This window comes from Coregonus clupeaformis, chromosome 21 (assembly GCF_020615455.1).
Source record: "Coregonus clupeaformis isolate EN_2021a chromosome 21, ASM2061545v1, whole genome shotgun sequence".
Classification (NCBI taxonomy): domain Eukaryota; kingdom Metazoa; phylum Chordata; class Actinopteri; order Salmoniformes; family Salmonidae; genus Coregonus; species Coregonus clupeaformis.
This window is the reverse complement of record NC_059212.1, coordinates 6,390,245-6,401,454: the sequence shown is the minus strand read 5'-3', so window position 1 is coordinate 6,401,454 and position 11,210 is coordinate 6,390,245. Positions and strand designations below refer to the sequence as shown.

Sequence of the window (11,210 nt, the reverse complement as noted above, 5' to 3'; positions counted from 1 at the left end):
TCTGCTCGCTCTGTGTGACAAAAGTAGCCCACACCTCTCTGTTTTCGTCCATAGAAGTTTGATTCGTTGACGTTGGTCATGTGACTTTAAAATCCATCCGCACACCTCTCCACTTCATTGACCGTCAATGCCTATGGTTACTGCACTGTCATAATCCTCACTGAACTGGTGTCAGCTAGACAAAAGGTTAATTAGTTGACTCCTGAGTGGCGCAGTGGTCTAAGGCACTGCATCGCAGTGCTAACTGTGCCACTAGCGATCCTGGTTCGAATCCAGGCTCTGTCGCAGCCGGCCGCGTCCGGGAGACTCATGGGCGGCGCACAATTGGCCCAGCGTCGTCCAGGGTAGGGGAGGGAATGGCCAGCAGGGATGTAGCTCAGTTGATAGAGCATGGCGTTTGCAACGCCAGGGTTGTGGGTTCGATTCCCACGGGGGGCCAGTATAAAAAGAATTGTATTCACTAACTGTAAGTCGCTCTGGATAAGAGCGTCTGCTAAATGACTAAAATGTAGACATACTGTGATCGGCTATAATATCAAGCTGGTCCGTTCTAAATTTGTAATATGTCATAAAACGACATGGATTTCAGTTTTTTCACATCAGAATATATTAATAGACGGTAAGAGAAAGGACATTTGATTTAGTAGGTGCCTAGATAAATATAAACCTGTCTAAAAGAGTTGAAGTGTTTTCCGTGCCAGACACTTCCTTGAATAGCAATACCGCCCCCTCATGGTACAATTGGCTAGTAAACGCTCTTTCTGAACCCGCATTTGTTGAAAGATTGTTTTATCACAGAGACAAATGCATTATCGCGAAATTGATTTGCTTCTTGTTCCAAATATACTGTAGCCACTGTATGTCTATAGAAGCCACAGATTTTAGTCAAAAACAATACTGTAGTTTAGACTACTATTAGTTTTCAGGCAGTAAAACAATATGTGCGTTTATCAGCCAACTCCCATTTCCCCCTTTCAGACAAAAGTTGAGACCGGTCTAAATTGCATTGTGGGTAACGTAGTAGTTTTCTGGGACATAGCTATAGACTTAACGCGTCAAATTCGTCCTCTGGTACTACAAATACCAACATGCACTGCATGAATACGTCTGAAGGGGTTGCGAATCTACCGCAGCATTGACACATTACCCGTTGATGTGCTTGGACGAGACATCTCTTTGTTCACTGTTTAGTCTACGACTGACTGTTGGTCGTTATTTCGGAAAATGTCCGACGGCGGCGGGGGCGACGATAGCTCCGGCACCATGGAGGTGTCTACAGCCGTGCAAACGGTTGCTGATGCCGCCGTGCTGCAGAAGCATATTCGTAAACTTGTCCCTTTGCTCCTGGAAGATGGCGGCGATGCTCCGGCCTCCTTGGAAACCGCCCTAGAAGAGAAAAGCTCCATAGAGCAGATGAGGAAGTTTCTCTCAGACCCCCAAATTCACACCATTCTGGTCGAGAGAAGCACTCTCAAAGGTCAGTCTGATTCAAGTACTGTAACTAGTTAACTAACTAGCTAGTAAGTTTTCAAGAAATTGCTAGCTAATTGCTTTAAAAAAAAAAAAAATTTATTGCTAGCTAGCAGACTGCATCTTCGTAGGCTACATCTAGCTAGCCAGCTACCGTTAGCTTGTCTGTCAAATGAAATGTACCTATGCTGCTGCAGCATCCGTCAGAGGATTCCTCTCTCCCAAACGTTTACGTAACTAAGTTAAAGTTTGTCATAAGAGGTACAATCTTATAGAAAATACAAGGCAGTCTTGACTGCCAAATCAGATAACGTTTACAGTGGATGTGGTTCCATGAATGGTTCTAGTGTTTTGCCCTCAACAATAGGATCATGTGAATATCAGGCTCCTGTCTACCGGAACAGTTAGTCCTAGACCACTGTGCCAAATAGAAATATCCCCTCGGTCACACTTGCACGGCCATATTTATTTTATCTGCTAGGCGTGGCACACTTACTTAAGGAAATTAGGTAGTTATTTGTGCTGATCATATGGTTAGCTGGCTACAGTGATAAGTAGAAATGTCTCCATTCGAGTGATGGACTTTTGATTTATTTCTGTAGGCTTGATTGGAATGCACAGACAAAGTGCACATTATATGAATGCTGCAATGCAGATGATCTGTCTGCAGATGTTTATCTCTAGCAGCAGTGACCTCATCTTTCAGGGAGGGGAGCACAAAATATTTGAGTCATCTCTGAATGCACTGTCATGCCCTCAGTAGGGTTGGGCGATTTTACTGTTGCGTCATCTATCGACGATGTTTGACAGCCATCGTCGATGGTGACGACATCGTGATGTCATAAACGATGTTTTATCATATTTGAAATTGACTGCACCTCTGAAGTCTGGCAGACCACAACATATGTGGTAGTTAGACTATTAACATAATGCAAGAGAACAATGTAGATTATAAAAAGAGTGGAGAGCACCAAAGCAGCACAAAATGTCAGATAGGGCCTAACGTTTTTTACCGCTTCTCTCCAATGTCGGATGATCATGGGCCTTTTGCAGCGGACACTGGCATATTGTTTTTAAATATTAATTTCCCTTTTTCTCCTTAATCGCCATTCGATTTGAATGTGACTTGTTGGCCTAGGCATAGCCCACTCTTTCATGATCAACCATCAAATGAATCTACAGGCCCATGTAGCTCAGTTGGTAGAGCATGGCGCTTGCAACGCCAGGGTTGTGGGTTCGTTTCCCACGGGGGGCCAGTATAAAAAAAATTATGCACTCACTAACTGTAAGTCGCTCTGGATAAGAGCGTCTGCTAAATGACTAAAAATAATAAAATAAAATAAATAGGCCTAATGGAGTTCCATCTCAGATGTTTGCGAATAGCCTAAATAAAAACATGGTAATAATGAGAGAGAACAAACAGTTGCAAGATGGACTAATCTAATTGGAAGTTTAAACAAACCTTACACGTTTCTGCTTTACTTTACCAAAGTGTATGCAAAATAAATTGTGCCGTTGGAAAATCCCTCCTTGCAAACCAAACGGCAAATAATAGGCTATAGGCCTACACATACTCCAAGTCGATGTCACATCATCAGAAGGAATTCCCCTCAACCACGCCCACAAATGGGGGGACGACGACGACATTATTTCCCATTGACCCCAATTGTCAAATGTTTGTTGATTTTTTTTGTTATACAGAAATAACAAAGCATGCCGAAAAGCTGCTGTGTTCAATGTACATGTAACCACGTCAAAAAATATATAAACCTATGGTTCACAATACTCCCACGTAAGGATTATAAAAAGGGCGGCGCACAATTGGCCCAGCGTCGTCCAGGGTAGGGGAGGGAATGGCCGGCAGGGATGTAGCTCAGTTGATAGAGCATGGCGTTTGCAACGCCAGGGTTGTGGGTTCGATTCCCACGGGGGGCCAGTATAAAAAAAATATGTATTCACTAACTGTAAGTCGCTCTGGATAAGAGCGTCTGCTAAATGACTAAAATGTAAATGTAAGGAAAAAGAGCTTGCAAGAAGAGCCCTGTGCTGTGGCTTCAGGCTATTAGGTGTGTTAGAGTAGGAGCTGTGGTCACCTGGTGTCCAAGTAGGCCACATGTAGCTATGTGTGTGGAAAACATTTCACCACAGGTAAGACATTTAACTTGTTTAGTATAGTCTGTTTGTAACGCCATTCACTACTTGTAGCTGTATAGTCCGTTTGTGTTGTTCTTGGCTAGCTTTAATGTTCCGGTCGGTAGCTAGCACTCACTCACGTGGCTGCTAGCACTGTCATGAAAATAGATTTTCATTACTTTTCAACGCTGTCTGCTCCCGAGCATTCTCACTACTTAGAAAAAACTCATCTTTAGACATGCTGTACTTTTCTTAAATGTAGTTTTGTTAACTGAAACAAAGCAGACAAGAACATTTTGTTTGAAAAATGTTGCTTTTGCTGTGAGCCAATGGGGTAACCTAGATAACCACAGGTTGTTTTCCCCACAGGTGGGCGGGGCCGCGACGTTCTATCTAATACCGACTAGGACTATAGGCTACTGTCAATAAAAGTTGCGGTAGGCTAAACGTTACTTTGACAAGTTAAACTTATAAACTACACTGAACACAAATATACGCAAATGTAACAATGTCATAGCTTTTACTGAGTTACAGTTCATATAAGGAAATCAGTCAATTTAAATAAATTCATTAGGCTCTAATCTATGGATGTCACATGACTGTGAATACATACAGTGCATTCGGAAAGTATTCAGACCCCTTCCCTTTTTCCAAATTTTGTTACGTTAAAATGAAAATAAATAAACAATTTGCTCATTTTAAAACATACTTTATTTACATAAGTATTCAGGCCCTTTTGCTATGAGACTCGAAATTGAGCGACACATCTCCTTCACATAGGGTTGATCAGGCTGTTGATTGTAGCCTGTGGAATGTTGTCCCACTCCTCTTCAGTGGCTGTTCGAAGTTGCTGGAGATTGGTGGGAACTGCAACACTGTCGTACACGTCAATCCAGAGCATCCCAAACATGCTCAATGGTTTACGTGTCTGGTGAGTATGCAGGCCATGGAAGAATTGGGACATTTTCAGCTTCCAGGAATTGTGTACAGATTAGGGTTGACCCCAACAATCGACTGGTCGATTGTTTGGTGGATAGGCTGATGGTCGACCGAGATTTCTTTAGTCAATCAGTCACACATTCTTTTGTTCATGCTGCACAAGACACCTGTCTGATTCGCGCCTGTTTGGCACACATAATGCTCACGCAGCACTTACTCCTATACCCTCCTTTTCTCCAGTAGTTTACACAATTTCACATTACCATGTAATGCTGCGTTTACATGGCACGAGGTAGACAATAAACGGCAAACCGGATATCATTGTTTTCAGTGAGAGCACGACGGTAGATGCCGTTGAGGCTGGTGGTGAATGCCGTCAGCTGCCACGGTAGACGTGATTTGCCGCCAGAGTTCAAATATTTTAACTTTTGCCGTCTGCCGTAGCGTTGTTTTCTACCGGATGTTGATTTGCACTGTTTGTTTACTAAAATCCCCATCGCAACGCATACCGTCGTGCTGGTGTGCGTTTGCCGTCTTTCTTTAGCTATCTTGTCCTGGTATGACGGTTTTTGCGTCCCTCGTCTAAACGCAGCATAAGTCAAATGTCTTCCACACATCTGACTTCCCCTTAACCTCCTGAGCAACCCCCGTTTTCGAGTTTCTTTTTCATGTCCTCCGCATCCATTTTGCTGTCGTGTTCAGAGTTTGTTATAACCAAGTTATTGAAGTGATTTATGATAGGACCTAGAGCCTATTTGGTCACGTGCATGCGATGCATACGTTTCACAAAAGAAGAGAGCAAGGGTTGAGGGAATAGGGAATGTTTTTCCTAAACAAATTAGGGATTTTGGTAACAGAACTTTTCAGTCAGAGAAAGTAAGACACTAAGTGGCTGTAATTACGTTACAGCTTCAGCATGGACAGCGGGATAAACACTTTGCTGTGATGCCTGTTTGCTGCAGCATAGAGGAGAGCGAGACAATATCACACAGGCAGTCGCTGTCATTTTAATTTGATTTTACACAGCGTGGCCGTCGGGCTCCCTCTTGAATCATTTGTCTTACTTATTTAATCAAACAGTGTGTTTTAAAGCATCAGACAAGCTCAGTGCGTATAGCTGATTTTATTCAAACACCATAGGGTTTGTCTATACATGGAAAAATACACATTTTGACCAATCGATTGGTCGAAAGAGCAGACGACTCTCACTTGTCGGACAGCCCTAGTATGCCGGTTGCTTAGTAATCAAACAGCCCAATTCATATTCTTAGAGGAGGCGCTCCCACAATGTTATTTGTACCTCCTACAAGGTAAAGTATTGGATTCTTGACACACCACACTAATCCCATTTCACTACCGTTTGAAGCTTTTTTTTATTTATTATATGAAAGAAAGCTTTGCTTTTATACTTACAAGACTATCACGCTTAATTGAGCGAGCTGTTTTGTCTTGTAGTAATGTGGTGCCTGCCTGTATTTCCATAAACCTTTAGCATACATGTCATTGAGAATTGTTTTTATTTCATAACATTATATATTTTTGGTCAGTAGGTGCCCAAAATAACAACAGGTGTTGGACACAGTCAGGCTCTATAGACCTCTAAGTGTCTTCATTTCCGATTTCTGTAATTTCTGTACCTGTGTAATATTGACATAAGCTCAGAAACACTTGTTTTGCAAACATGGTCCTATTTTATCAATAGCTGTGCTGATCAATCGGCAGTTCATTGTCAAATGAAAATGTAGCTTAGTGTGTATTTTTTGTATTTCTTTTTGCAATTAAGATGGTGACGCTACAATAATACACGTTTACAATAGGCCTATATCAAAAAAATACATACAGCATAATGATGTATACATTATTTTAATAGCAGGGCACTGTAAAGTCCACTATTCATCTAAAGAGTATTAATTAGGCTGTTTTGAGGTTTGAATCCTAAGCAACCTGCATACACATGGCTTGAAGAACAATAGACCAACAGCTACTGCAGTAGGTCAAAGCTGTGTGCTGGAAAACCTTGGTAGAGCATGGGTGGAGTAGGCATTGTGGTGCTCATGGGAATTTCCTTTTTAGGCTTCAGACCAATTCCTACTTCTCACTTGAAACAGTTTTTCCCCACATGTTTTTTTCGCCGGAAGGGTATTATACAACATTTCCACATGCAAAATGCCTTTCAAAAATGTAATTTGCGCTTCAATTTTGTCCAGGGCCCAGTTTCCTAAAAGCATCTTAAGGCTAAGTTAATTGTTAGAACCTTCGTAGGCGCATCGTTAAATATCAGCGCTGTTTCCCAAAACCATTGTTACTAAAGTTGCACTTGAAAACACTTGCTATTTACCGACTGCCTCAGACCACTCGTTAGATGCTTTTATTCCCTTCCACGTCACTTTGTACACAGATCTCCACTAAACCTAGAATCAAGATGTTCATCTGTTTCTCTGGACCGCTGATAACTTCAGAAAGAAGTTGACTACAATCCAAAGTTGCCAATGTCTTTGCAATGGTTATAAACAAGCAAAGGGTCAAAAGATGCTTCAAATGAAAACCAAGATGACTGCATTAAAAGATAAATACAGTAGGCTACGTAGGCTTATATTGAAATCATATTGACATCAATGTAATTATATTTTGCAAATTGTAGGCTGTCTGTCATTTTTGCCTCAATTTCATGATGTGTAGGCATAACAACGTGCACAATGATGTGCCAAATATTCGATTTAGTGCATAGCCTTAGCATTAGAATAAGCCTCCTCAATATTTGCAGCCATAGGTGATAATTACCTTTTTAGGGACTGATCCGTCGTCAGTATCTAATGCTAAGGTAAGATTTGATTGGAGAACGCTGATCCGAGAGTAGCGCTGCCTCTCTTTCGATCCCATCAGTATCGACAGTGCTCTAATGACGCGCTCATTGAACGTTCTCTCTCAGGGGGAGTCCCCCCCACACTCTCCTCCAGTTTCTTACTTGTTGATGGCTACTTCCCACTAAGGTGACCTATGCCGACATCTTTAAAAAAAATAATAATAATAATAAATACGTAAAAATGTATGCACACATGACTGTAAGTCGCTTTGGATAAAAGCGTCTGCTAAATGGCATATTATTATAAATAAATAAAAAGTGGGTGCGGTCAGTACCGTCCTTGATTTCAACGTCCACAGAAGGGACTCCCTAAAAACACGCCAATTTGATACAAGTTACTTTTCGTGGCAGGTTAGGAGAGCATTTTTGCTAACCCTAACCCTTTTTCTAACCTTAACCTAATTATCTTCACCTGCAGCGTTAATTCTCTAAACCTGCAGCGTTAATTCTCTAAACCTGCAGCGTTAATTCTCTAAACCTGCTGCGTTAATTCTCTGAACCTACTGCGTTAATTCTCTGAACCTGCTGCGTTAATTCTCTGAACCTGCTGCGTTAATTCTCTGAACCTGCTGCGTTAATTCTCTGAACCTGCTGCGTTAATTCTCTTAACCTGCTGCGTTAATTCTCTTAACCTGCTGCGTTAATTCTCTTAACCTGCTGCGTTAATTCTCTGAACCTGCTGCGTTAATTCTCTGAACCTGCTGCGTTAATTCTCTGAACCTGCTGCGTTAATTTTCTTAACCTGCTGCGTAAATTCTCTGAACCTGCTGCGTTAATTCTCTGAACCTGCTGCGTTAGTTCTCTTAACCTGCTGCGTTAGTTCTCTTAACCTGCTGCGTTAGTTCTCTTAACCTGCTGCGTTAATTCTCTTAACCTGCTGCGTTAATTCTCTGAACCTGCTGCGTTAATTCTCTGAACCTGCTGCGTTAATTCTCTGAACCTGCTGCGTTAATTCTCTGAACCTGCTGCGTTAATTCTCTGAACCTGCTGCGTTAATTCTCTGAACCTGCTGCGTTAATTCTCTGAACCTGCTGCGTTAATTCTCTAAACCGGCAGCGTTAATTCTCTTAACCTGCTGCGTATGTTCTCCAACCTGTTGCGTATGTTCTCCAACCTGTTGCGTATGTTCTCCAACATGTTGCGTATGTTCTCCAACATGTTGCTATGTCGAAGCGGCGTGTTTTTAGGGATACTATCCTACGGACGTTGAATTTTTGTTCTGGTCCGGACCAAATCTGGACCGATCATAGACGTCTGTTTAGTTCAGATTTGGTCCGGACAGACCATGTTTGGACCAAATCTGAACCAATCATAGACATCTGTTTCACAAGTTTGGACAGCACAGTAGTGTAGTAGTTCTCAAACCTCTCCATGGGGACCCCAAGTAAATTGACACTGTTGGTCAGCGCAAATGTAGATTAAATGGGATGAAGAACACTGCATTGACGGGGTGTACTGAATTAATGCATCATGAGGTGTAAGGACTGGAATTTGTTCTGGATACTCACACAGCGACGTGTCTTCGGTCTCGTGTTTTCATCTAGCTAGCTAGCATGTGTACACTCACTGCAATGCACAGCCGATGCGTTACTTGAATTGGCCGGGTTTAGATTCAACATAGCTAACTTTCTTAGCGAGACAATTTTGTTTATCAGCTACAGTTTGTGTTGTGATAGGCTGCGGCTAGCTAGCAGTGTTTGTGCTGAAACTCACATTTGGCTGCACACGTAGCTATCTAGCCAGTTTGACTGTATCACGCCAGAGTAGCTAGCTAGATTAGCAATGCCCATTCCATGCATTAAGTTAGCAGTGTGGCAGTTTCCCAATGTCGGGCGTTGACTATGAACTTTACTTAGCTAGCTAGCTCTTCGTGTCGCCAAATCTTGTGCTTTAGGTAATGTAGCTTCCATCCATACACCCTTTTTTCCTTTGCTAATGTGCTTTCACTGACTGGCATTCTTCTTTTTTCTTTCCTCAGAGGATGTTGGGGATGAAGGAGAGGAAGAGAAGGAGTGCATCGCTTACAACATCAACATTGACATCCACTATGGGCTCAAGTCCAACAGGCAAGAACTTTTATGATACAGGAAGCAAATGGAAGTATCAGGCAGACTTCCGCAACAACAAAGAGCGTGAAGTGAGAAGCTCCCCTCCCCTCCAGAAGCGTGCACTCTGTGCGCGTCGTCTTGCAGTCTGCGATATATTTGGTTCACCCTGCCACTCGGGGTCATGTCGCTGAGTCTGTTTTAAGCCCTGAGTCATCCTTGACCGCAAGATCATCACGTGATATCCATTTTGAGATTGTGATGGCATATGATTTCCATTTTAAGACAGTCCTAGGGATAGTTAGACTGATTATTTTCCCAGTTAGATAGGCCTGCCCTTCTTGTTACCTTTCTGTGTATCAAACTGGGGTGGAACAGTTCCCAACATTTAATAATACTACATCAACTAGCCTAAATCCCTATTTATTCATATGAGGATTATGACATTTTCCAACTTTGTTTTTCAGTCTGGCTTTCATCAAGAGGACTGCAGTGATTGACGCTGACAAGCCCATATCGACCCAGGTGCGCGTGTTGACTCTGAGTGAGGATTCTCCCTACGAGACCCTGCACTCTTTCATCAGCAATGCCGTTGCTCCTTTCTTCAAGTCCTACATCCGTGAGTCTGGCAAGGCAGACAGGTAAACCAGGAACTAAGTTGACTATCATGATAGTTTTGTAAAACTGTTATTTGTTTTCATATATATATTTTGCTCATCTCGTTTATACCCAGTGGGTTAATAATGCCTCCATTTTGTCCTGGTCCAGGGATGGTGACAAGATGGCTCCCTCTGTGGAGAAGAAGATTGCCGAGTTGGAGATGGGCCTGCTACACCTGCAGCAGAACATCGAGATCCCCGAGATCAGCCTTATCATCCACCCCATCATCCTCAACATCGCCAAGGCGTGCTACGAGCGCGGTGAGAAGCCCAAGGTCACCGACTTCGGCGACAAGGTGGAGGACCCCACCTTCCTCAACCAGCTGCAGTCGGGGGTCAACCGTTGGATCCGGGAAATCCAGAAGGTGTGGGTCGAAATAATGACTTGCCTGAGAAATTGGGTGACAGGTAGTGTTAGGTAGTAGGCCATACCCAAGCAAAACGTTTTGCAAAAAAATAAAATAAAATAAAGGTGTTAATATTTAACACGTTAAGTTAGTACCTCCCCCGCTTCACTCCATTTTGAAACGTTTCCCACCGACTGAACATGACCTTGGCTTGTTGGTTGCATTTGGCATCTCTTACTGTGTTTTTTTTGTGTCCTCTGGCTAGTTTGAGTGGTTGTTTTGAATACTCTCCTCTTCCTGTCAGGTGACCAAGCTGGACCGTGACCCGGCCTCTGGGACTGCCCTGCAGGAGATCAGTTTCTGGCTGAACCTGGAGCGCGCCCTGAACCGCATCCAGGAGAAGAGGGAGAGCCCCGAGGTGCTGCTCACCCTGGACATCCTGAAGCACGGCAAGCGCTTCCACGCCACCGTCAGCTTTGACACTGACACCGGTGAGTTGTGTTCGATGGAACAAGCGCCAAACGTTTGTACCGGATCTAATACCTCTTTATGGATTGGATATTACAAGGAACCATTTTTTTATTTTGTTTTATTTTTAGGACCCGTCACTCAAACCTCCGGTCAATATACATTATCCACTTTATGGATGACATCACCACTTTAGAACCATGTCGATCCTATTGTATTCTAATTCCTAATTCTACGTTTAGAACGTGCAATAGTTTTATTAGACTTCATGACTTGAATATGTTTC

General features: G+C 42.8%; 1 protein-coding gene across 1 annotated transcript in view; it reads left to right on the top strand.

Moving 5' to 3' along the window:
* Window positions 1–1,146: 1,146 nt before the first annotated feature.
* LOC121539018 (cytoplasmic dynein 1 heavy chain 1) overlaps window positions 1,147–11,210 on the top strand; it is a 60,786-nt gene continuing 50,722 nt past the window's right edge. Inside the window, exons 1-5 of the mRNA XM_045206174.1 lie at window positions 1,147–1,477; window positions 9,384–9,471; window positions 9,918–10,091; window positions 10,219–10,474; window positions 10,761–10,947. Of these exons, the coding sequence (XP_045062109.1) occupies window positions 1,225–1,477; window positions 9,384–9,471; window positions 9,918–10,091; window positions 10,219–10,474; window positions 10,761–10,947 (958 nt within the window). The 5' untranslated portion in view covers window positions 1,147–1,224. The remainder of the gene's footprint in view (window positions 1,478–9,383; window positions 9,472–9,917; window positions 10,092–10,218; window positions 10,475–10,760; window positions 10,948–11,210) is intronic.